Source organism: Oryctolagus cuniculus, chromosome 21 (assembly GCF_964237555.1).
Source record: "Oryctolagus cuniculus chromosome 21, mOryCun1.1, whole genome shotgun sequence".
NCBI classification, from domain to species: domain Eukaryota; kingdom Metazoa; phylum Chordata; class Mammalia; order Lagomorpha; family Leporidae; genus Oryctolagus; species Oryctolagus cuniculus.
The window spans coordinates 2,258,384-2,282,989 of record NC_091452.1 but is presented as its reverse complement, the minus strand read 5'-3'; the positions used below and the strand labels follow the sequence as shown (position 1 = coordinate 2,282,989).

Genomic DNA, 24,606 nt, shown 5'->3' with positions numbered 1-24,606 from the left:
CGGGAGGCTGAAGGCAGCAGGGTGTGGCTGCGAGACCAGCCACCCTCCTGTCAGTGTCACCGTGTTTGTGCTCTGGGAACAAACTCATCAGGGGACGAAGTTGTCCTTGGGGCCTTTCTGGACATGAGGCTGGGTGGGGGCATGAAGAGGCTGAGGGGGAGGGCGGGGGCTCTGCACCCACTCCAGCAGGCCAGCCTGGTCCCCATGACTACAGAGAATGTTCTAGAAGAGTACTGTATGCCCCGGTACGCCTGGTTGGGATTGCACCCCAGGCCTCCGAGTGGCTCAGCCTTAGCCCAGTGGACATTCCCAGGGACCTCGCAGGGTGCCTAAGGCCTGCGCTGCTGAGGGAGTCCAGGCCACTGTGCAGGCTCTGTGCGTCCTGGGGGTGGGGTGCCCTTTGCTGACCACTGGGGTTTGTTTGCTTGTTTATTTTTCCCCTTGGTAAAACTGCTGTTTCTTGAGCAGCCTCCATGTCCTTTGCCTCTGGGGTCAGGCTGTTCCCACCACCTACGCAGACCCTCCCGTCGGGCGCACGTTGCTTCTTGCAGCTCCTTGACAAGAAAGCACTTGCTGGCAGTCACCCCTTCACAACCGGGAAGACCGTGGCCTCTGTGCGAGTGAGGCTGGCTCTGGGGCGAGACCGGGGACCTTGGCCAGGGCTCCCAAGGCCAGCCTCCCCGTGGGCACGGAGGACAGGGCTGCTGGGGGAAGTGCAGGAGGAACGCCCTGTGTACCAGGCTGTTTTCCTTTGGGTTCTGAGCCTGTGGCCTCCGAAAGAAAACGCCCACGTCCTCATCCCAGAACCTGTGAGCGTCAGCTTACATGGCCAAGGAGGCCCTGCAGGTGGGGTTAAGTTGGGGCCATTGCTGGGATTTTGTCATCACAGGGGCCTTAGAAAGGGAAGCGAGACAGTCCGACGAGGAAGAGGGAGGCCGGCGTCTGGTGCAGTGCTTAGAACGCTTGACCCCGTGTCCGGGTGCTCGGCCGAGCCCCAGAGCTGCTTTCCATCCCAGCTCCCTGGTCATGCACCCTGGGGGCAGCGGTGACGGCTCAGGCAGGTGGGTCCCTGCCACCCACGGGGGAGGCCCGGATGCAGTCCCAGATCCTGGCTCTAGCCTGGCTCAGCCCTGCTACTGTGGGCAGTTGGAGAGGAAGCTAGTGGGCAGATCTCTCTTTCTCTCTCTGTCTTCAAATAAATAAAATGCATAAAAAGGAGAAGAGAAACAGGTGTTGGAGTGTTCCCAGAGTGCAGGTGGCTCTGAGGAGGAGAAAGGAGAGGGTCCAGCGCCAGGGGGAGGAGCCGCCTGCCCACAGCAGAGAGGGCCCAGCGCCGGGGGGAGGAGCCACCTGTCCACAGCAGAGAGGGCCCAGCGCCGGGGGGAGGAGCCGCCTGTCCACAGCAGAGGGTCCAGCACCAGGGGGAGGAGCCGCCTGTCCACAGCAGAGAGGGCCCAGCGCTGGGGGGAGGAGCCACCTGTCCACAGCAGAGGGTCCAGCGCCGGGGGGAGGAGCCGCCTGCCCACAGCAGAGAGGGCCCAGCGCCGGGGGGAGGAGCCGCCTGCCACAGCAGAGAGGGTCCAGCGCCGGGGGGAGGAGCCGCCTGCCCACGCGTGATGTCAGCACGGCAAGATGCAGGCCAGACTCCCGGCCTCCAGAGCTGCAGAGCAGGAACCTGGGTGGGGGGTGACTTTTTATTTATTTGTTTTTATCTGTTTCAAAGGCAGACAGACACAGAGAGATCTCTCATCAGTGGTTCACTCTGCAAATGACCTTAGCAGTCAAGACTGAACAGGCTGAATTGGGAGCGGGAGCCTGGAACTGGGTCCAGGGCTCCCACTTGGGTGGCAAGGAGCCATGGCTGGGTCTCCCAGGATCCGCACTGGCAGGTGGCTGGCGTCAGGAGCAGGGCCAGGCCCGAGTGCAGGAACCCCTGTGTGGGAGGCTCACGTCCCACATAGTGGCACCTTGGCCGCTGTGCTGCCAGCACCCCCTCCCCGTGCTGTCAGGGCTCCTGGTCGGTTGCTGCGGCAGCCACAGGTGCCTGAGGCAGGCAGAGCCTCATGGGACGGGGCCGGCATCGGGGAGGGGGTGGGTGGTGCAGCCGGGCACCCGCTCTCAGGTGCCCCTCCCGGCCTGTGCCACAGGCAGTGGCCCTGTCCCGAGACCCAGCCCCACCCGCGGGACCCTAAGAAAGCCCCCATCACGTTTCCTCCCCTCACCTCCTCGGTTTTCCCCTGCACACACAGGCCTCCACAGGACCCGGCAGGCAGAGCTGCCGGGAAGGGCTGGGAGGGAGCTGCAGCACCCAGGGAGAAGCCAGAGGAGAAAGCCCCTGGCTCCGTCCCCAGGCTTCCCTTTGATTTTTAATTATTTTTCAGAAGTTGCTTCACAACGGATTTCCGGATGCAGCGTCCCCACCGGCTCCCACAAGTTTTGGCAGAAACCGGCTGCCTCCTCACCAGGCGGGAGGGGGCCAGCGCCACGGCCCGGCAGCCCAGCGCGGCCGACACGGTGACCCCGGCGCTCCTGTGCACCGGGAGTCTCAGGACACACGCTGCCGTCAGCTGACGTGGGGGCCTCGGGCTGGCGCTTAGAAAGGGGCAGGAGGCCAGAGCTGCAGCCCTGCGGCTGGGCCGAGGTCGCCCCTGCTCACCCCAGCCCGGCTTGCAGACGTTGCAGGCTGCTCTGCGGGAGGTGGGCAGCTCTGCCAGCCCACAGGGCGCGTCACTGGGCAGGTGCGAAGCCGGGCAGGGGAGCACCAGCCCAGCCCGCTGCAGTCAGAGGCTGCGCACGGAGTGCGGTTGCCCGCCCCGAGCTGGTGCCACTTCCTGCCCCAGGACCACCCCGGCCTCCTCCACAGGGAGGAGTGCACTGTGTCCTTCCTCCTGCGGGCGCTGCAGGGGCCCGGGAAGGGCAGGCCACACAGCAGGTGCTCAGCCAGGGTGGCTTGGATGTGGCCGTCACAGAGCAGCAGTCAGGTCCCCCAGAGCCACGGGGCCAGCAGAGTTGAGTGGTGAGGCCGGTGCTGGGCACCCTGCAGCCCCGGCAGGATGGGGACAGTGGGGCTGTCACGGTGCTGTGGGGCTGAGATTGCGCCCCTTACACGCACACACACACCTCCTGTTCACCTCACTTCCACCTGCAGTCACACTCATTCACACACAGAAATACAAGATCACTCACACGCAAGAAGTTCTGTATTCACTCACACACTCTCATTGCTCAAAACCCTCACCCATTCACATCTCTCACACACACGCACGGGGCACACCCTAATCCCATCTGCACACTCACACACACGCACGGGGCACACCCTAATCCCATCTGCACACTCACACACACGCACGGGGCACACCCTAATCCCATCTGCACACTCACACACACACACGCATGGGGCACACCCTAATCCCATCTGCACACTCACACACACACACACGCATGGGGCACACCCTAACCCCATCTACACACTCACACACGCACAGGGCACACCCTAATCCCATCTGCACACTCACACACACACGCATGGGGCACACCCTATTCCCATCTGCACACTCACACACACACACGCATGGGGCACACCCTAATCCCATCTGCACACTCACACACACACACTCACAGTTACCCACACGCAGGCTGTAACCTCTGCCCATGCTCACACTCACACCTTCATGTTCACACACTCACTGTGACCCAGGTCTGCACACGCGCACACTCACACACACTCACACCTTCATATTCACACACTCACTGTAACCCAGCTGTGCACACTCACACGCTGTAACCCAGGTCTGCACGTGCGCACTCACACACAGTCAACCACACATACACACTGTAACCTCTGGCTGTCCACGCTCACACACACCTTCATTTCACACACAGACTCTGTAACCCAGGTCTGCACATGCGCACACTCACACTCACATACACTCACACCTTCATGTTCACACACTCACTGTGACCCAGGTCTGCACACGCACACGCTCACACTCACATACACTCACACCTTCATGTTCACACACTCACTGTGACCCAGGTCTGCACATGCGCACACTCCTCGCTGTCGCACGCCTGCCACACCCTGCAGGCACCCACAGGCCCCCTCCCTCTGTGCAGACCACACGTGACCCAGCCTGCAGGTAACCCATGGGCCTGGCGTGTGCACCGGCTGACTCACTCCTGCGGGCAGAGGCGATTCCTGTCCAGTCCTGGCCAGGCTGGGCTCCCCGTGCAGCCTCAACTGCCTGCTTCATGACCTTCATCTGCCCACAGGCACAGCCGAGGACCCCACGCCCTCGAGCAGCCTTTGGGGGGGGTGGTTCTGTGCTGCATCAGTGGCGGCTCAGAGCCAGCCCCCCCCCCCCGGAGCTCCAATGCCTGGGCTGTGGAACCGGGCAGCTCCCTGCGGCTTCCTGCCCCGCCCACTCGGTCACTTCTGTGCCACAGGAGACAGCCCAGGTGGCAGGGGTCAAGCCCTGACCTGCCAGCCACGCCTTGCCTGGACCCCGTTTAGCACTGCACTGGGCCGCGTACCTGTGTGTGCACCGCAGCCTCCCCGGCCTCCTGGAGCAGTGGGCCGCGGCCTGGCCCCCGTGGGTGTGCAGGGGCTGCCACAGTCACGCCCTCCCCAAGTCCCGGGGCTGAGCTGCGGTGAACCCGGGAGCCCAGGCCGACAGGGCGGGCTTCTGCGGCTGCTCCTGAGGCCAAGAGCTGTTCTGAGAGCCAGACCCCGCCCCGGAAGCCGGAGTGGTGGTGGTGGGGTCCGCATGGCGCTCCCCAGCCCAGAGCTACTTCCTGTCTCGCCCCCTGAAGGTGACCTCCCTGGACACAGCCCACACGCCCGTCCATGGGTGAGGGGACACACTGCAGTCCATCCACACTCCAGGCTGCTGCCCGGCCACAGGAGTGTGTGTGGCAAGGTCCGTGCTGCAGCGTGGCCGGACCACAAACCACGAGAACAGGAGCCAGACGCAGGCTCCGCTGGCCGGAAGTGCGGGCCAGGCAGGTCTGCAGGGACAGCAAGCAGACCCGGGGCCAGGGCCGCAGGAATGGGGCTGCGGTAACGCGAGGGCGGACTCTGCCCGGCTCAGTGCCGCCCCAGGACGCTCATGCTCCACGCAGTGCCCCTCCACTGAAAGTAAGTGCCCCCGATCGCCGCAGCCTGGCCGACACTCCACGGGGCTCGTGTGCCCACAGGCCGTCCACGGGCCAGCGTGCGTCAAACCCTGTTGGCAACAGAAACTTCGCAAGCAGCCGGCCGTGGGCTTCCCTTGGAAAACTGGACTGGACTTCCTGGCCATCACTTCAGCCGCGAGTGAGACACAAAGGGGCAGGACTTCTGGAATCACAATTTTTTAAAGATTTTTTTATTTCTTTGAAAGGCAAAATTAAAGAGAGGGAGAGAGAAAAAGAGCTGGCTCTTCCACGTGCTGGTTCCCTCCCTCCACGGCGGGAACAGCCTGCGGCTGGGCCAGGCTGAACCCAGGAGCCAGGACCTCTTCCGGGGTGCAGGGGCCCACGGACTTGGTCACCTGCCGTTGCTTTCCCAGGAACATTGGCGGCAGCGGGATCTGAAGTGGAGCAGCGGGACCAGAAGCGGCTCTCCCACGGGCTGTGGGCGCTTCAGGCAGCAGCTGCCCCGCCGGCCACAATGCCGGCCCCCGGTGTGGGCTTAGTACCAACGCCTGGGACAGCTCCAGCTGCCTGCCCCAGGCAGGGCTCCCGGAGGGCACCCGACACAGCAGGTGCAGCTGGCCGTGGTGCCCACCCAGGACCTGTGCACTGGTGGTAGGACCCGCACACGAGCTAGACGGCCGAGCCCCGCCGGCGTCGGGGGCTGCAGGGGCCCCTGAGGGATTGTGGAACCTTGCGTTGCTCTAAGCTCACCAGGGAGCCCAGCCCCCCGAGTCCTGGGAGGCCGTTCGGCCCCCCTGGGAAATCCTGGAAGCAGCAACCCGCCGGCTGCCTGCGCTCCAGCTGTTTGCAGTCGGTTTTGACTTCCTGCCGCGTCCTCGGGCAGGTGCCTGACCCACGCCGCGGCCTGCGGGGCTCCGGCGGGCGAGGCGAGGGGCCTGGCCAGCAGCTGAGCCCAGGCCTGCGGAGGATGCCCGGCGGGCCGGCCCAGTGCTGACCCAGGCGGGAAGCTCGGACCGGGCGCCGCTCCTCGTTGAGAGTCTGGCTGACACAGCCTCAGATTCCCGCCAAACGGGCCTGCGAGGAGGACGGTCCCTGCCCCACGGTGATTGGCTGGCACCGGGCCGCGTGACCATCCCTCAGCCATTCATCCAATGGGCCTGTGTGGAGGAAGTTCTCTGCCCGACGGCGATTGGCTGGCACTGGGACACATGACCTCCCCTCCACCAATCATGGTGGCCCACAAGATGCTGCGCTCCGATTGGCCATCCCTGCAGACGGCGGTAGACCGGGAACCGGGATCGTGGGGTCCCGAGGGCAGAGCGCCTGCAACGAGGGCCGGGAGTTAGAGCCCTTGAGCAAGGCGGTGCCTGGGAGAACACCCGCGGTCGGGGCTGCGGCCCGTGGACGTGGGGCCTCCCCATGTCGGTGTCCGCTCCTGCCCGTCGCGCGGCTCCTCGGGGTGGCTCCCTGCGCTGTCCCGTGTGTGCGTGGTCACAGTCGTGGCCACTGGAGGCCCGGAAACGACCGCCCGTCCCCTCTGCCCGCGCCGCCCCGCCGTCCACTCGCGCTGCTGCCCCGGACCCCGCCCGTCGCTCAGAAATGGCCCAAGGCTGGGGACCGCGGAGACTGCCCACGGCCCCCCGCCCGGCAGCTTGGAGAGTGGCTCCCAGCCGGTTTGCTCGGGCTGCCCCCGAGTTGGCACCGCCGGCCCGAACACTTCTGCCTGAGTCATTTGGCAAGAACATCAAAGCCCGGAGAGGGGCCGCGTCCAAGTCTCCTCCTCTTTTAAAAATAAAACGAAATGAAACAAAAACAAACCTCGGCAGGAGGAGAAGATCTCTGACGATCTCTCCCTCCGGTGCCGGCCAGGACCGAGCAGCCACGAGGACGCGCCCGCGTGGGGCCCGGCACGCAGCAGGTGCCCTGGGTGGACACAGTGGCCGGGGCCACCCTGTGCCAACCCTGCTGGGACGGCCTTTCTCTGCTCTGGGCCCGGCAGGGCCTGAGGCCGCAGGCTGGGGGTGGCGCAAGGGCTGGCCCCTGGGGTCAGTGGGGACCTCTGTGGGCTGGGGCCCTGGCGGGTTCCCAAGCCCAGCTCCGCGGGTGGGCGCGTCCTCACAGGGTCCCAGGACAAGCCCCTCACACAGCCCCGTCCACTCCCGATGTCGTCATCTCCTCCCGGTCACGGGCCCAGTCCAAGCCCCAGGAAGATGAGAGGCCCCTCCTCCTGCTGGCAGGGTTGGCCTGAGTCCCACTGTGAGAGGAGTGTGAGGTGGGCGGTACTCGCAGCCACTTTGTCACACACGACCAGCTGTACCACAGTATACGGAGGGGACGCGCCCCCAATGCGGCGCTCCCCGGGGCCTGAGACACAGCGGCGTCACCAGACAGGCCAGAGGGACCTCCGGCCCAGAGCTGGGTCCAAAACACTTAGGCCCCGCCGCAGACAGAGGTCAGGGCAGGCACAGTGCAGGTCCAGCACCCAGATCCCAGGAGTGAACACTGAGGGGCCGACGCCACGGCTCACTAGGCTAATCCTCTGCCTAGCAGCGCTGGCACACCGGGTTCTAGTCCCGGTCGGGGCACCGGAGTCTGTCCCGGTTGCCCCTCTTCCAGGCCAGCTCTCTGCTGTGGCCAGGCAGTGCAGTGGAGGATGGCCCAGGTGCTTGGGCCCTGCACCCCATGGGAGACCAGGAGAAGCACCTGGCTCCTGCCTTCAGATCAGCACGGTGCGCCGGCCATGGTGGCCATTGGAGGGTGAACCAACGGCAAAGGAAGACCTTTCTCCCTGTCTCTCTCTCTCATTATCCACTCTGTCAAATAAATTTAAAAAACACTGCAGGCCGCTCTGAGCAGCACACGCGTGTTCCTCCCTGAACGACCCCTCCTCCGGGAGACAGGAAGCGAGGTCTCTTGCGCGCACAGCGGCAGCACAGGGCAGAATCCCGGCTGGATGTGCGGGTGGGGGTCTCCTCACGGGGCCTCCCCCTGGGCTCCCAGCAGCTCCTGCGGCGCCCGTGCTGGGACCCCGCACTGCACCTTGGCCCCTCTGGCTGCTGGCTGCGCGTGGCTCACCTAGTTTTTGGTTTCATGGAGGAGCCTGTGTTTCTAACCGTGGGCTTGCACAGGGTTCGTGTTGTGAGCCGAATCGCACCCCTCAGCAAACACAACACGGCCCGCCCGCCGAGGGCACTGTCACTGGAGACAAAGTCCTGACAGGTGCGACGGGTGAGGTGAGTCACCAGCAGCAGGTTTGCCCGGCTCCGTGATGGCTGAGGCCATCAGGAGAGGACAAGAGGCCCAGACCCAGCGGGAAGAGACCGGCGGGACGCGAGCCCGGGGACACCGCCGAGTCGGTTCTTCCGCAGTGGCGTCTGAGAAAACCTGGAGCAGATTCCTGGTGCTGCAGCCCCTGGTCGGCGGGCCTGCAGCGTGGCAGCCCGGGGACGCCAGTGCCATCGAGGTCAGGGAGGCCTCTGCACTTGGGCTGGCCCGGAAGTGACGTCCTCGCCGTCTGACGCGGACGCCGAGCAAGCTCTTCTCTGGAAGGCTCTGGGGCCCACAAGCAGCGCCCGCGGCAGGTCCCTGGAGCACCCAGGGAGCCCCGCGCCCGCAGAGGGCCCTCCAGGGGCCAAGGACGGCGTCTGAGCACCCGCCAGCTCCTGCGGCTGAGCTACCACCATTAGACCAGACGGGGCAGTGCCGCAGTTTCCAGATGTGTGTTTGCCCTCTCAGTGCGGCCTGCCCCGGGTACACAGCAAGCCACTGCCAGAGCCTCGTTGGCACACCCCTGGGAAAAAACCAGCCTGAACCGGCCCGGCGTTTGCAGCCAGTCCCAGGCATTTCGGGAGAGGCCAGAACAACAGCCGCTTCCTGTGTGTGATTCACACACCCCCGGCGCTCCTGCAGTCGGGACGGGACAGAGCCGGGTGGCAGCCACAGGGAGGACACGCCTGGCGGGCCACAGGAAGTGGGATGTCACCGAGGGGGAGGGGGACGTGAGGACAGGACGCTGTGTCCAGTTCAGGGAGGACCCACGGCTGGCTGGGGTGGGAGGCAGCAGTGAGAACGGAGAGGGAGCAGTCGCCAAAGGGACTTGGAGTGTGTCGCGCCCCGTGGCAGCCAGCACGGAGCAAGACCCGGGCACCCCGGCAGGGAGCAGGCTGCCTGCTGGGCTGAACCTCACAGCCCCAGGCTCCCGCAGGGGGCCCTCTGCGCTCCCTGGCTATCCAGGGCACATCCCAGTGGCAACGCGCGTCCAGACAGAGACCTGGAAAGACAGGTTCCTCACCCCAGTGTCCCAAACGCGCAGGCTCCTGGGCTCCCGACTGTCTGAAGTTGTGTCAACGCCGCGCCCCGCCTCGCTCTGTGGCGGGAGTTCACCTGGAAGGCTCAGCACCGCCAGGCGGACCCTGCTGCGCCCAGAGCAGGCACGGGCGGGCGGCGCCTTGCCTCAGCCTCTGGCGGTCTCCACCCCCTGTGGCATGCGTGTGTGTCAGTGCATGGGGAGTGTGAACGGGGCAGGGGTCCTCCTCTGTGCCTGGACGTGGGGCTGCCGCTGTCGGGGAGGGGCTCGGTGCAACCCGGGAGCCCCGTGGCTGGGTCGGGGTTCCCCAGAGGAAGAGCGGCTAGGACAGATACAGGGGCTGGCACGGACGTGGCTGGGGAGTGGATGGAGAGAGAGAGAGAGAGGTCTTCCTGCTAGGGCTGGCGCTCACCCCCACAGGGGCTTCAGGTCTGCATGAACGAGGTAAGCAGGTGGATTTCTCCTGCAGAGACCTCGGCTTCCCCCAGAGCCCTCGCGTTGCTGGAGGAAGCTGGCCCGCAGGGCGACCTCGACCCCTCCGGGAGCTGTCAGCCGACCGCCTGCATCCCGTCCTCCCAGCAGCCGGAGGCTTGAGGACACCCTGGGCACCCTCACCAGCCAGCTCCACGCACAGCGCTGGGCCCCTCTGCTGAGGGCCTGCAGCTCACGGAGGCTGCCCACGCTGCCCAGGCCCACAGAGCAGGTGAGCAGGAGCAGGCCCGTGGGGCCCACCGCCCGTGCTGGGAAATCAGCAGAGGGCCAGGGGCCTCGGTCCTGTTGGCCTGCCCGTCCAGAGCGAGGTGCCAGGCTGAGCCGGACGGTGTCAGGAGCACAGGCTGCCCTGCTGGGGAGACCTGCGTCCGGGCAGGCGGGTCGGGCAGAGGCCGCAACACTGCATCCCGGAGGGGGCAGAGCAGGGGTGCAGCCCTGGCTCCAGTTCTGGGCCCCTCCCCCTGCCAATGCGCACCCTGGGAGGCAGCAGGTGACGCCTCCAGTGCCCGGGTCCCTGAAACACCCGGATGCAGCTCCCGACTGCTGGCTTTGGCCTGGCCCAGCCCCGGCTGTGTAGACACTGGGAGTGAGCCGGAGGGTGGCAGACACCTCCATCAGGGCCCAGGACCTGGAGCCCCCGTGGCCACCCCACCCCAGCCTTGCTTTGTAGCCTACCCAGAATACCGTGTGGCCCTCCTCCTGAGCCCCCTCTTGCCACACCTCCCCCAGGCCAGGTGAGCCCACGTCTGCTTCTGCCCGGTGAGGGCATCCCTGTCAGAGGCCCCTGCAAGGCAGTGCGCGGCAGCTGCCTCCTCCCCCGGTGCAGGGAGAAAGGCCTGCGAGTGGCCCTCGGCCCCTGGCTGCTCCCAAGGGTGGCCGTGGAAAGGTGGGAGGGGTCTTAAGGACACGCCTTCAGCCCAAATCTTCAGCCCCGCCCAGGTGGCGCACATGAGTGAAAAACTCGGCGGCTGCACACAGGACCCGTGATTGCCTCCTTGCCGGAGATCAGACGGGGAAAAGTGGGAGCCAGGATGGATGGACTGGAACCGGCCGTGCCGGGGCGCACCCACCACTCCCCCGGGTCAGGCCACGGGACCCTGAGAATTCTCCAGCCGCACCAGAGGCACTGGGGAGTCTCCTGGGAGGCCGAGGTGCAGGCCACGGCTGCAAGGGCACAGCCTGGGGGAGGCTGGCCAGGGACCCTGGCTCCTCCCTGGACGCCACCTCGCTGTGTGCCCATGGCTGAGCGCTTCCACCTGTCTGCTCCACGTCACTGCACTTGTGGAAAACTGTCCATGCACACTCGGGTAGGGGCAGTGTGCAACCCACCTCCCTGCTCTGAGCCCACCCCCATGCTCTGAGCCCACCTTGTTCTGAACCCACCCCCTGCTCTGAGCCCACCCCCTTGCTCTGAGCCCACCCTCACACTGTGAGCCCACCCCTACGCTCTGTGCCCACCCCCACACTGTGAGCCCACCCCCCTGCTCTGAGCCCACCCCCTGCTCTGAGCCCACCCCCACGCTGTGAGCCCACCCCCTGCTCTGAGCCCACCTCCTGCTCTGAGCCCACCCCCTTGCTCTGAGCCCACCCTCACACTGTGAGCCCACCCCTACGCTCTGAGCCCACCCCCACACTGTGAGCCCACCCCTACGCTCTGTGCCCACCCCCACACTGTGAGCCCACCCCCCTGCTCTGAGCCCACCCCCTGCTCTAAGCCCACCCCCTGCTCTGAGTCCACCCCCACACTGTGAGCCCACCCCCTGCTCTGAGCCCACCCCTTGCTCTGAGCCCACCCTTCATACTCTGAGCCCACCCCTTGCTCTGAGCCCACCTCCTGCTCTGAGCCCACCCCTTGCTCTGAGCCCACCTTGTTCTGAGCCCACCCCCTGCTCTGAGCCCACCTCCTGCTCTGAGCCCACCCCCTGCTCTGAGCCCACCCCTTGCTCTGAGCCCACCCTTCATACTCTGAGCCCACCCCCTGCTCTGAGCCCACCTCCTGCTCTGAGCCCACCCCCCGTAGCTGGATGAACAGCAGGCTGCGCTTGCACACGTGCAGAAAACCAGGCGATGGCCTCTTGCTCCAGCGCCAGGAACTCCGTCCCCAGGGTCTGGGAGGAGACAGCAGAGTGGGAGATGTTCTGACCCAGCTGAAGGTTGGAGCCTGGGAGATGAGAGAGGAACTGCACAGCGTCTGTCCCAGCAGCAGGGCTCCTCTATAAACCAGGGTGCAGCTGCATACTTGCATGTGGACTGGCCACACCCACTCTGTTTTAAAGGTTTATTTACTTATTTGAAAGAGTTAGAGAGAGAGATAGAGAGATCTTCCATCCGCTGGTTCACTCCTCAGATAACCGCAGTGGCCTGCACTGGGCCAGGTGGAAGCCAGGAGCCGGGAGCTTCTTCCTGGTCTCCCACGTGGGTACAAGGGCACAAGCACTTGGGCCACCTTCCACTGCTTTCCCAGGCCACAGCAGAGAGCTGGATGGCAAGTGGAGCAGCCAGAACACGGACTGGCTCCCTTATGGGATGCCAGCATCGCAGGCAGAGGCTTTACCCGCCATGCCACAGCACCAGTCCCTACACTCCTCTCTAAGAAGACTTCATGTGGGGTCGGCATAGTGTAGCCTGGGACACAGCACCCACAGCAGAGCGCGACTTCAGTCTGCTCCAGCTCCCTGCTACCACCTGGGAAGGCAGCAGGTGACGGCCTGCACCCACAGGGGAGACCAGGGTGGAGTTCCCAGCTCCTGGCTTCAGCCTGGTCCAGCCCTGGCCTCCCCCACCCTGGTCTCTCCTCTCTCTCTCACTCTGCCTTTCAAATAAATGAATAAATCTTTTTTAGAAAGAATATTTCGGGGCTGGTGCTGTGGTGCAGCAGGTTGACGTCCTGGCCTGAAGCGCCGGCATCCCATATGGGCACCGGTTCAAGACCCAGCTGCTCCACTTCCAATCCAGCTCTGCTGTGGCCTGGGAAAGCAGTAGAAGATGCCCAAGTCCTTGGGCCCCTGCACCCACGTGGGAGACCTGGAAGAAGCTCCTGGCTCCTGGCTTCAGATCGGCGCAGCTCCATCTGTTGCGGCCAATTGGGGAGTGAACCATCGGATGAAAGACCTCTCTCTCTCTCTCTCTCTCTCTCACTCCTCTATATAACTCTGACTTGCGGGCGCAGCACAGCAGCGCCGGGCGTCTCGGTGGGGGCTGCCCACACTTCTCACTCTCATTGCCTGGCCTGCATTCAGGCTTCACACATTTCATGCAAGGAACACGCACGCATGCATCCTGTGGCCAGAAGAAAGCATTTGTATTGTGTCATGTGTGTTGTGTGTGGTGTCTGTGTTGTGTCATGCTGTGCCTGACTTGTTGTATGTATTGTGTCATGTATGCTGTCATGTGTGTTGTATATGCTATCATGCGTTGTGTTGTATGTCACGTGTGTTGTGTGCATCATGTCCTTGTGCGTCATGTGTTGTGTGTGGGTGTTGTTGCATGTATTGTGTTTTATGTGTTGTCATGTGTCATGCTGTGTGCACTATGTGTTGTATTTGCCATGTGCCTGTGTACGTGTCATGTTGTCTTTTGTGTGCTGTGTCATGTGCCATGTGTGTTGTGTGTTGTTTTTGTCATGTTGTGAGTGTTGTGAGTTGTGTCATGTGAGTGCTGTGGGTGTTGTGTTGTCATGTGTGTTGATCAAGGCGCTATCACAGGAGGACTCTGGGAAAGACTGGGTCAGGCGGCTCTGGGTGGCAGACGTGCAGACGTGGGCCGTGGGTGGAGCCTGTTTGGGACAGGACCGGCACAGGCTCCCCGGGGCGGGGCTCCTGCCAGCATCAGCACCTCTTAGGTTCACCTGTAGCTCGGGCGTCAGCACCCGCCGGGCAGGCTGCCGGGGACACAGCAGGACTGGTCGAGGGTGGCAGAGGTGGAGGAGGCACCGTGTGTGTGGACTCCTGCACGTGGGGGCCCCGAGGCCAGCAAAGCCACCGTTCCAGCGTCCCTCCCAAGGGTCCCCACCTGGTGGCCTGCTCCTCACAAGGCGTCCTCGTTGCTTTCTGAGCCTGTGCAGCTCCGAAGCCGAGCTCCAGCCACTCTGCCCAGGGGCCAGGGGGCACAGGACATAGGCTGAGGAGGCCGGGAGCTGCTCCCGCTCTGCCCGGCCTCACCTTTCTGGCCTCAGTCTTTCTGGCTGAGAAACGGGGACAGTAAGGATGGCACAGAGCTGCCAGCGTCCTCTTGCCCGAGGACGGTTTACCAGTGGAACCGGCCGGCATTCTGCACACCCTGTCCACCTGTCCATCCGCCCACGAGCCCACTACTGGCCAACATCAGGGTCCACAGGGAAAAATCCCCCTACAACAGGAACAAAAACCAAGTGGGAGTCTCGTCTCCAAAGATGCACAGCCATCAGTGCCCCTGGTCACCCGGACCAAGGGACCCCATGACCACGCAGCTCAGAGGGAGGGGCCCGGGCAGAGCTGGCCAACGCAGGAGGTGGAGCAGGGCCAGGGCCAGAGGTTTCCCCGGCTGTCCTTCCTGGCTGTCTTTCACGGGGCTCAGTGGCGATTAGCTCCTGTCCCCCTCCCGTGCTGCTCTGCTACCAGCACCCACCCTGGACCCAGCAGTGAGCTCCGGCCAAGCCCACCTCAGGCCCAGGAGTGCTGCTTTCCGGTTTCTGGCTTGAATCCTGGCACCAGGGGTGGGTCAGGGGCAGCCCAGCCTTATTCTGTGGGTCCCAGGCCCCTGCCTCCCTCTCCCACCCGCCCCCAGCCCCAGGGCACCTGGCCCTCCTCCCTGGCTCCGCCTGCCCCACAGCCCTCTGGGAAGCAGCACTTCTGCCTCATGACACAGGTCCCACAAAGCCACGCAGCCCACCACCTGCTGCCGACAGAGTCCCGGCTTCTCAGGGCAGGAACCGGCGGTGCCTGTGGAAGGCACAGGCTTGGCCCAGACAGAGCCCAGGGCAGCAGCACCTTCAACGGGGCAGCTCCAGGCGAGCTCCGGCCAGGGCCGCCTTCCGTCCCCCCGGGGGTGAACACGGGTGCTGGGAGGTGACGGGAGCCCACCTGGAGATTAATGGGGCCCTGGAAGCGGGGGCGTCTGAAGTGGGGGTATTAATTATTCCAATTTGCCGCAAGTGCTGGCGGCGGAACGCGTCTGAGACCGGGCCAGGCCCTGGCCCACATTCCCGAGGAGGCAGCCCGAGCTCCCCACAGCGCCTCTGGGGGCTGGGGCGGGGCCGATGGTGCACCCCTCCTCACTGAAGCCTGGCTGGGGCCACGCGGCTCAGACGAGAGCCAGGCGTGTCTGGGAGGCAGTGTCTGTGCTGAGCCGCGGTGACTCTGGGTCCTGGTGGGGGCCCGCCGGGGGGGCTTTGCCGCAGCGCAGGGCTGGTGCAGAGCTGGACGCGGAGTCCGTCTGCAGGGCACAGGGGCGGCCGGACCGTGGCCAGACCGCAAGCGTCTACTGGAGGAGCTGACAGCGCCAGCTTTCGTATGAAACACGTGGATGTGTTGAAGCTCACAACATGGCGCCAGCTTGTGTCCCCGCGCGCTGCGTCCTGCCCAGCTCCCTGCTAATGCACCTGGGAGACAACAGCAGATGGCCTGGGCATGTGGGCCCTGTACCCACGTGGGAGACCCGGATGGGGCTCTGCGCTCCTGGCTATGGCCTGGCCCCGTCCTGGCTGCTGCAGCCATCTGAGGAGTGAAGCAGGGAAAAGGAAGCCCTGTGTGCGTGTGTGTGTGTGTGTGTGTGTCCCCTCTCTGTCACCCTGCCTTCCAAGTAAATAAATACATCTTAGATAAAACTGAAGTTCACTAGGGGCTGGCACTGTGGCACAGCGGGTAAAGCGACCATCTGCAGCACCAGCATCCCACTTGGGCACCAGTCCGTGTCCCGGCTGCTCCACTTCCGATCCAGCTCCCTGTTAATGACCCTGGGAAGCAATGGAAGATGACCCAAGTGCTTGGGCCCCTGCACCCATGTGGAAGATCCGGTTGAAGCTCCTGGCTCCTGGTGGGGGGGTGAACCATCAGATGGAAGACCTCTCTCTCTCTCTCTCTCTCTCTCTCTGTGTCTTTAAAACACAGCACCACCTGAAGACGCGTGTGGTGTGCACTGGGCCCTCGGCACACAGGTGTGGCCATCTCTCTCTTCAGCTTCTCTGACCGAGTAGAGAGGCACGGGTGTCCACTTGCGAATGACTGACTGACTGAATGAATGAGCCCTGCTATGATGCTGCCTCCTTCCCCGTCCCTGGCCTCTGGAAGGGACCCACAAGCCAGACAGCCCTGCCCCCAGCACAGCACAGTGACGACTGAAAGCGACACAAGACTGAGAAACCCTGGGAAAGCAGTGGACAGAGGTGCTGACGCAAAGCCGGGTGTGTCCAGCGCCGTGTGTGAGGAGCAAGAGTTTTGGAAGCTTCCACCACCGCCGGAGACAAGACCTGCTGTGCCCAGTCCTGCAGGCCAGAGCCATGGCGGACATCAGCAGGGGAGGCGCCTCCTGCACCTTCCAGCCCGGGGCCCAGCCGCCCCTGCTCCCCATGCCTCGCTCCCGTGGCTGCACACGGCCCTCACGGGACTCGGCCCCCACGTCCCTGTGCTTGCTGACAATGGCTGTCGCTGGGCCGTGGGATGCAGGCACGCAGCTGGGGTCTCACCCACACAGGAGCGAGGGTCAGGAGCGGGGTGGGGCACACAGCCCACCGGAACCCCCAGAAGCAGGGGGCTCTGCAGCCACAGCTGCTTCCCTGGCCTCCACTCCTCCAGGGGGCGATTCTAGGACCCCTCCGCCCACCCCGCAGGGGCTCCCTCCTGGGGTCCCTGAGACTCACACACAAAGCCAGGTGGACTCCCCAGCGAGGGTCAGTGGGTGCTCACGAGTGCCCTGTGCTGTGTCAGGGCAGCGCCGGGGAGAGGTGTGGACTCCAGCCGGGCCTGCCTCTTCCGTATCTGAGCAGAACCCACCTGGGGTCCCCGGCACCCTCCCCTGCAGCCGCTAGCCCAGGCAGAGGCCAGACCGTGGCCTCCCTGCACTTGCGGCTCCCATGCTACTCAGCAGAGTTCCAGAGGCCTGCCGTGGCTCCCGCCCGTCCCCCAGGGCCCTGGGCCTGACCCTCACTCACTGCATCCCAGCTCTGAGCCCTCAAACTCCCCAGGGACCCCCGCCTCACTCTCAACCCCTGCTCACCCCAGCCACCCTGCGCCCCCATGCTGGGTGTGCACAGCAACAGTGTCTCCGGTCACCTGCTCCCCACTGACCCCGGCTCCAACAGGGCAGAGGTGTCGGACCTGAGCCCACCGCACCTGGAGTGCAGACAGGACACCGACACCGGAGAACTCGGGCCAGGTCCTCGGACAGCGCGGGCAGGTGAGCGGCCCGAGGACAGGCAGAGGGCAGCCATGCGGAGACAGAGCTCTGTGGACGCTGCACGGAGGAGTGGGCATCAGCTCTGAAATGGGGCATGTGTGTGCACGCACATGCGTGTGTCAGCCCCAAGATGAACGCTCACGCGATGAGGCACGAGGCGGAGCCTTGCACGGCCGGCCCCAGGAATCCCTGCAAACGAGAGAAAGCTGAAGATCCAGTTCCCAGGGCGCGTCCAGCAGGGCCGGGTAGGGCCACACGCCCTGACCTCTCCCTGCTGCTGCCCACAGGCACACACAGGCACGGGAGCTCATCCCAGAGGCCAGGCTCCCTGTTTCTGAGGGGCAGCAGGGCTGCGAGGGGCTCTGGGCTCTGCTGCCCACAGGCTGGTGCCCTGGACCCCCAAGGCCCTCCACTGCTTGACACCTGTCCAACGCCATCAGTGGGCTTGGGCTCCAGTGGGCCTTTCTGTGGGTCACTTGCAGTGGTCAGTTAGGGTTACTGTGATCCCAGCGTGGCCAGCTCCCCACACCCCTGCCCGCACGGCCACAGATGCTCCCGTGCACCCTGTGAGGAGCGGGTGCTGCTGGGTCCATTTCGCAGACGAGAACACAGAGGCACAGAGACCAGACGCAGCTAGACCGCAGGGATTTTCCAATCCAGACCTTGACACTGGCATCCGGGTGCCCCAGTCAGCCCCTGGCCGAGGGGCTTCCCACGCCAACAGGAAGCAGTCTCGGCTGGTCCTTGGCTCTTTGTAAGGCCAGGTGCCAGCTTGGTGTCACACACACACACACACACACACACACACACACCCGGCAAGAAGGGGCGGCAGCAGGGGCCAGGGATCACAGAGCAACACAACTGATCAGGCACCTGGGTGTCCTGAGGGCTGCTTGGAGCAGACATGCAAATCAAAATCGCACACACATGTGCAGGCACACACACACACATGTGCAGGCACACACACGCTCTTTTCATTCCTCTGTGACTTTCCTCCCACGTCCTTGTTGGGAACTCAGGCCCATCAGAACCCTTTCCCTGGGGGGGGGGGGCGGCTGCAGGTTAGGGCTGGTTTGCTTGCATTTCACAGCAGAATGCGCTGGGCCTGTCCGTAACTGGGTGGGGGGCAGCCCACCCCACCCCGTCAAGTCTGCTGTTGTCCTTGGGGGTGGGCGCAAAAACAGCACTGTGTCTTTAAGGGAGCAGGCGCCGCGCCGGCAGCCGGGCAGTGAAAAGGCTAACGGCGGTGGAAGGGAAGGAGTTTAATCTAATTTGGTTGGAGGGTGTCTGTGTGCCGGGCTGTTTTTTGGAGTGTGGGAACAGAGGAGAGAAGCTGCCCCCTTGAATGGTCCCTTCTGCGCCAGAAGCAGTAGGGAGCCGGGCGGACGCCAGTGATGCAAAGCCCGGCCCTGAAAGAGGATTACAGCCGCGGTCTGATTTGCAATTCACACCAAGGCCCCCCACGGAAACCCTGCTAATATTTCAAACCGGGTCCAGGGCAAGCAGCCCTATAATAGCCACCGCCACCGGCTGGCGGGAGCAACGCCCGCACCAAGGGCACGCCTCTGCCTGCCTCTCGCCCTGCCCACTCCCCAAAGCCCCACGAGTGGCTTCTGGGCGCCCCGAAGCGTCCCTGTCCCCTCTGCGGGCTCCGGGTGGCTCTGGAGCTTCCCAAGGAAGGTGTGGGGCCCGGCCGCGAGGACACAGACCGCGCCCGCGTGTGCTGTGTCAGCTCCCACGTTTCTGCCGGGAGGCGCCGGCCGAGGTCGGTCGGGGAGCAGCTGTCAGCCCACACACCACTTTCTGCTCTGACCCGAAGGTCAACCCGCAGGGCTGCGAAGCCCAGGGCTGGGTCCTGCATGGGCACTCGCCTCTCGCGCCGGTTCCACCGGCTCACGCTTCCAGTTACCCGCAGAGTGCCAGGTGTGCGGTTTAGCGTCTACTGCCGCGAGCCTTGGGGCTTTCCGTCTGAAACGCGTCATCTGGGTTTTCCGTGATCCCGTGTCGGAGAGGCCGGCCCGGTGCTCGGCGACTCCCACGGACCGAACACCAGGAGATGCGACTCTGGGCTTCAGCCAAGCCTGGCGACGCCTCTGCGGAGAGGAGTCGGGACAGCACCCAGCTCGGCCCTGCCCTCCCCAAAGCCTCGTTTGCGGGAACCTGAGCGCGGAGAATCTTTAAAGGGAATTATCTTTTTTTTATTATTTTTTTTTAGGTGGCCGGGCTGGAAAGCGCTCCCGCCGCCACGTTCTCTGAGATCGGGTTTAATTACAAAGTTGCATTAAAAACCTGCGCTCGGACCCCAGAGGCCCGGTAGGGTTTCCATCCAGTTGGGCCCATCGCGATTCCCACGACGGTCCCCGGCGCTTTCTTTCCCCTCTTTCATCCGTGGTTAAATATGTAAATAAAACGTCTAAAGTCATTCTTCAAAGAAGACAAAAGAAAAAAGGGCTGAGGGGGAAAGACAGCCATAAAATTCCTCCCCATTCTGCGCGGCGAGGCCCGGGCGGCGAGCAGCGGGGGACCTGGCGCTCCGCGGAGCCGCCGGCCCGAGCGCGCGCGCGGGGGAGCACGCGGGAGATAAAGCGGGGGTCTCCGCAGCTGCAGCCATCAAAGGCCCTTTCACTTATTAGTTCCAGAGCCGGCCGCGGCCTCCCTGGGCCGGGCCGCGCCCAGCGCTCCCGCAGACGTGGTTATTAAAAAAAAAAAAATGAAAGTCCAGCGAGGCGGTGCTGCCGGACGGAGCTGCGCCGGCGGGGCCAGCGGCACCCCGAGGCTCGGGCAGGGGCGCGCTCCGGCCGCGGCGCCTCCTCGGAGGGGCCGAGAGGATGGGGCAGGGACGCGGGGCGGGGGGAGAATTCTAGAAGAGCTGAGCCAGGCTGCGGCGTGTTCCACTTTACAAAGTTTGGGAAATAACTCAATACACCGAAAGCGGGGGAAATTGTTCTAAAAACGGCTCTAAGTGCCGTTTCCCGGGGAAAGAACTCGGCTCGACGCGCCCCTGGATCCGCTCCCGCTGCGGGGCGCCCGGGGACCCCGCTCCGCAAGTTCTGTGGGGCACGCGCCCTCCCGCGGATCTCGCCCACGCGGGGCCGCACGCCCCGCTTCCGCCGCGAAGGAAGGCGCGCGCCAGGGCCCTGCTCCTTCGCGGGGGCGCAGGGAAGCGGGGTCCCGGGGTGCGGTCCCAGCTGCGGGGGGCCGCAGCGAGCGCGCCCCCAGGTCCGTCCTGGCTTGCGGGGCTGCCGCCTGGCCGCGCCCCCGCGGGTCACTCCGGCGCCCGACGAGAGCGAGGGAGCGAGCGACCGCCCCCAGCGCGCAGGCCGCGCCGCCCCGGGAGCCCGGCGGGGCCGCGAGCCCCCTCCTCCCGGGGCGGGGGCGGCGCCAGAGGTCCCGGGACGCGGCTCCCCTCCCCCGCGCGCCGCCTCGGAGCCGCGGCCCCCAAATCGGCTTCCGCCCCTCCCCCTCGCTCGCCGCTTTGAAATTTCAAAGGCAACCCCGGCCCGGAGCCGGAGCCCCCCGGCCCAGCCCCGCCCCTCCGGGGGAGATGCGGCGCTTTTAGGAGCCCAGGGCCCGCTTTATGGCCCAGGCTGTAAAAGGCAGATCCCACCCCTCTCCGAAACCGCCCTCCGCCTGGGACCCACCGGAGGAGTCGGGGAGAGGCGCGCGGCCCCCCGCCGGGCCCCGAGCAGCCTGGGCGTCCTGCGGGCGGGAGGCCGGGCCGAGACGGGGCGCCCGGGGGCTGCGCGCCCGACGGGAGGGCGGGTGGGCCGGGGGCGGGCTGGCGGCGGGGGGCTCGGCCCCCGCGGGGCCCGGAGCGGGCCGGGGCAGCGCGGGCCGCGGGGCTTTTCTCATGCAAAGCGGCGGCGGGGCGGGGCGGGGCGCGCGCGGCGGGGCGGGGGCGGGGCCTGTCGCCGCTCGGCTTTTCCCCCCTCGCCTCCTTTTTTTTTCCGCGAGTCTTCTCCTCCCGGGACGCAAACCGCGGAGCAGCTGCCGGCCGGGCCGGGCCGGGCTGGCGGGCGGAGGCCGGCGCGGGGAGGGAGGAGCCGCCGCGCGCCCCGCGCCCCGCGCGCCGCGGCCGAGGGTGGAAGCCCGCGCCGGGAGCTCCGGGGGCCCCTCTCGCTGCCCGGGACCGGCCGGCCGGGCGCTCGGCGGCGGAGGCGAGCCGGGCGGGCCGGGGTCGCCGCGCGGGCATGGGCGGGGGCCCGGCGCCCGCAGCCCGCGCGCGGGCGCGGCGGCCCTGAAGCGGGGGCGGGGGGCGCGCGGACGTGTGCGCGCGCGCGCGCGGCCCCCTCCGACGCCAGCATGCGGCGCCCGGGCCCGCGCCTGTGGCTGCTGCTGCAGGTGGTGGGCTCGTGCGCCGCCATCGGCTCCCTGGACCGCGAGCGCCCGGGCGACGGCCAGTGCCAGCCCATCGAGATCCCCATGTGCAAGGACATCGGCTACAACTCGACGCGCATGCCCAACCTGATGGGCCACGAGGACCAGCGCGAGGCCGCCATCCAGCTGCACGAGTTCGCGCCGCTCGTGGAGTACGGCTGCCACGGACACCTGCGCTTCTTCCTGTGCTCGCTGTACGCGCCCATGTGCACCGAGCAGGTCTCGACGCCCATCCCCGCCTGCCGCGTCATGTGCGAGCAGGCCCGCCTCAAGTGCTCGCCCATCATGGAGCAGTTCAACTTCAGGTGGCCAGACTCGCTGGACTGCGCCAAGCTGCCCAGCCAGAACGACCCCAACTACCTGTGCATGGAGCCGCCGCACAACGGCTCGGAGGAGCCCCGCCGCGGCGCCGGCCTCTTCCCGCCGCTCTTCCGGCCGCAGCGGCCGCCGGGCGCGCAGGAGCCCCCGCCGCGGGAGGGCGGCCCCGGGCGCGCCGGCTGCGACAACCCGGGCAAGTTCCACCACGTGGGCAAGAGCGCGGCGTGCGCGCCGCTGTGCGCGCCGGACGTGGACGTGTACTGGAGCCGCGCCGACAAGCGCTTCGCCGTGGTCTGGCTGGCCGTGTGGTCCGTGCTGTGCTTCCTGTCCAGCGCCTTCACCGTGCTCACCTTCCTCATCGACCCGGCGCGCTTCCGGTACCCCGAGCGCCCCATCATCTTCCTCTCCATGTGCTACTGCGTCTACTCCGTGGGCTACATCATCCGCCTCTTCGCGGGCGCCGAGAGCATCGCGTGCGACCGGGACAGCGGCCAGCGCTACGTGATCCAGGAGGGGCTGGAGAGCACGGGCTGCACCCTGGTCTTCCTGGTGCTCTACTACTTCGGCATGGCCAGCTCGCTCTGGTGGGTGGTCCTCACGCTCACCTGGTTCCTGGCCGCGGGCAAGAAGTGGGGCCACGAGGCCATCGAGGCCAACAGCAGCTACTTCCACCTGGCCGCCTGGGCCATCCCGGCCGTGAAGACCATCGTGGTGCTGGTGATGCGCCGGGTGGCGGGCGACGAGCTGACCGGCGTGTGCTACGTGGGCAGCATGGACGTGAACGCCCTCACGGGCTTCGTGCTGGTGCCGCTGGCCTGCTACCTGGTGGTGGGCACGTCCTTCGTGCTGTCCGGCTTCGTGGCCCTCTTCCACATCCGCCGGGTCATGAAGACGGGCGGGGAGAACACGGACAAGCTGGAGAAGCTCATGGTGCGGATCGGCGTCTTCTCCGTGCTCTACACCGTGCCCGCCACCTGCGTCATCGCCTGCTACTTCTACGAGCGCCTGAACGTGGACTACTGGAAGACCCTGGCCACGCAGCACAAGTGCAGGGTGAACAACCAGACCAAGGACCTGGACTGCGCCATGGCGGCCTCCATCCCGGCCGTGGAGATCTTCCTGGTGAAGGTGTCCATGCTGCTGGTCGTAGGCATCACCAGCGGCATGTGGGTCTGGACCTCCAAGACCCTGCAGTCCTGGCAGAGCGTGTGCAGCCGCCGGCTGAGGCGGAGCAGCCGCAGGAAGCCCGCCAGCGTCATCGCCGGCGCCGGCGGGGGCATTTACTCCAAGGCCCAGCCTCCCCCCAAAACCCACCAGGGCAAGTACGAGATCCCCGCCCCGCCGCCCACCTGCGTGTGAGCTCGCCCCGGGGCAGGCGCGGGGTCTCTGCCGAGCTCTGCTTGCTTGCCTGCCCGGTGTGTTTCTGGTTTGGTTTGGTTTGTTTTTTAACATGAAAGTTGAGAGATAACTCAAGTGTTTACCCTGGAGTTCGGGGTGCTGTGACCCACTGACCGTGTGAAGGGACGCGCGGGTGGTGCCGGGTTGCTTTCTGGGGAGCGGGCAGCTCCTCTGTGAGGGGCCCTGGCATCGCTAACTGGGGGCGACCGAACTGATGGCCCCGGAAGTGCGCTGTGTGCGAGCCGGGGCTGCTTTGCTGCGGGAGGAGCTTCCGCTGCCCGGGAGGCTGCGGGTGACAGCAGCTCGTGGGGGGGGGGGGGGGAGAAGGGGCCCTGCCAGCCCCTCCCGCTCCGCCAGGCTCGGCGCTGCAGCCGGCACCGGCACGGCCGCCTTTCTCCAAGACAGAAACCGTCACCGAACCCAGCGTTTGCCAACTCAAACCATGTGCAATACATTTTTTTCCTTCTCTCTCCACGAAAGTAAAAAGAGAAACAAGTATTTTGCTGTACATAAAGACAACAAAAGAGGCCTCCTAACAAAAGAACAAGCAGGCCGGGCTCTCAGTGTCACATTTTGTGGCTTTTTAACGGAAACCCAGCACTGCTGTCCCCGTGGACTGATTTGTGGAAAGGCGGGGGAGGGGAGAGGCCGTTCAGAAGTACCCAGAGGGCTCGTGACTTTGTATTGTCACCGCAGTTTCTGTGGACAGAGGGAGAGGCGCCGCGCGTGGTGCCCCCACCCCACCCCGTGTCGTCTGGAGGCGCTGCTGCTGTGTGCGTGTGTACGAGACGGCGTTTTTCGTGCTCCACTATTTTATTAAAAATAAAAGATGCTCTTTGGTTTGCGTTGTGGGCTTCCCCTTGTCCGTGGGCGTGCGTGGCTCTCCCTCGGTGAGACGGCACTGGGTCGTGACCTGGTGGCTGGGTGGGTCGGGGAAGGCATAGGTGTGACACCCCAACAAGGGGGCGCTCCCCCCATACCTGGACACAGGTGTGCCCCTGGGTCCCGGGAGTGCTTCCCGGAGGAGGCGCACAGCCGCTGAGCGGAGGCACAGCTAAGCTCTGGTTCTGGCCAGAGGACCCAGGGGCATCATCCAGTCCCACTGTGGCGGGAACCCCACAGACAGACCAGGCGTCCCGGGGGCCGCACGCACCCAGCTCAGCCAGAACCGGAGCTCTTAAGCACCGGGGGCAGAAGCCTGAGGTCAG

General features: G+C 65.5%; 1 protein-coding gene across 1 annotated transcript; it reads left to right on the top strand.

The window, feature by feature from the left end:
• Positions 1-21,524: 21,524 nt before the first annotated feature.
• On the top strand, positions 21,525-24,242 carry FZD10 (frizzled class receptor 10). Its single transcript, XM_070066257.1, has one exon. It carries the CDS (start codon positions 21,608-21,610, stop codon positions 23,357-23,359), a length of 1,752 nt encoding a protein of 583 aa, XP_069922358.1. The 5' UTR covers positions 21,525-21,607; the 3' UTR covers positions 23,360-24,242.
• Positions 24,243-24,606: the final 364 nt, after the last annotated feature.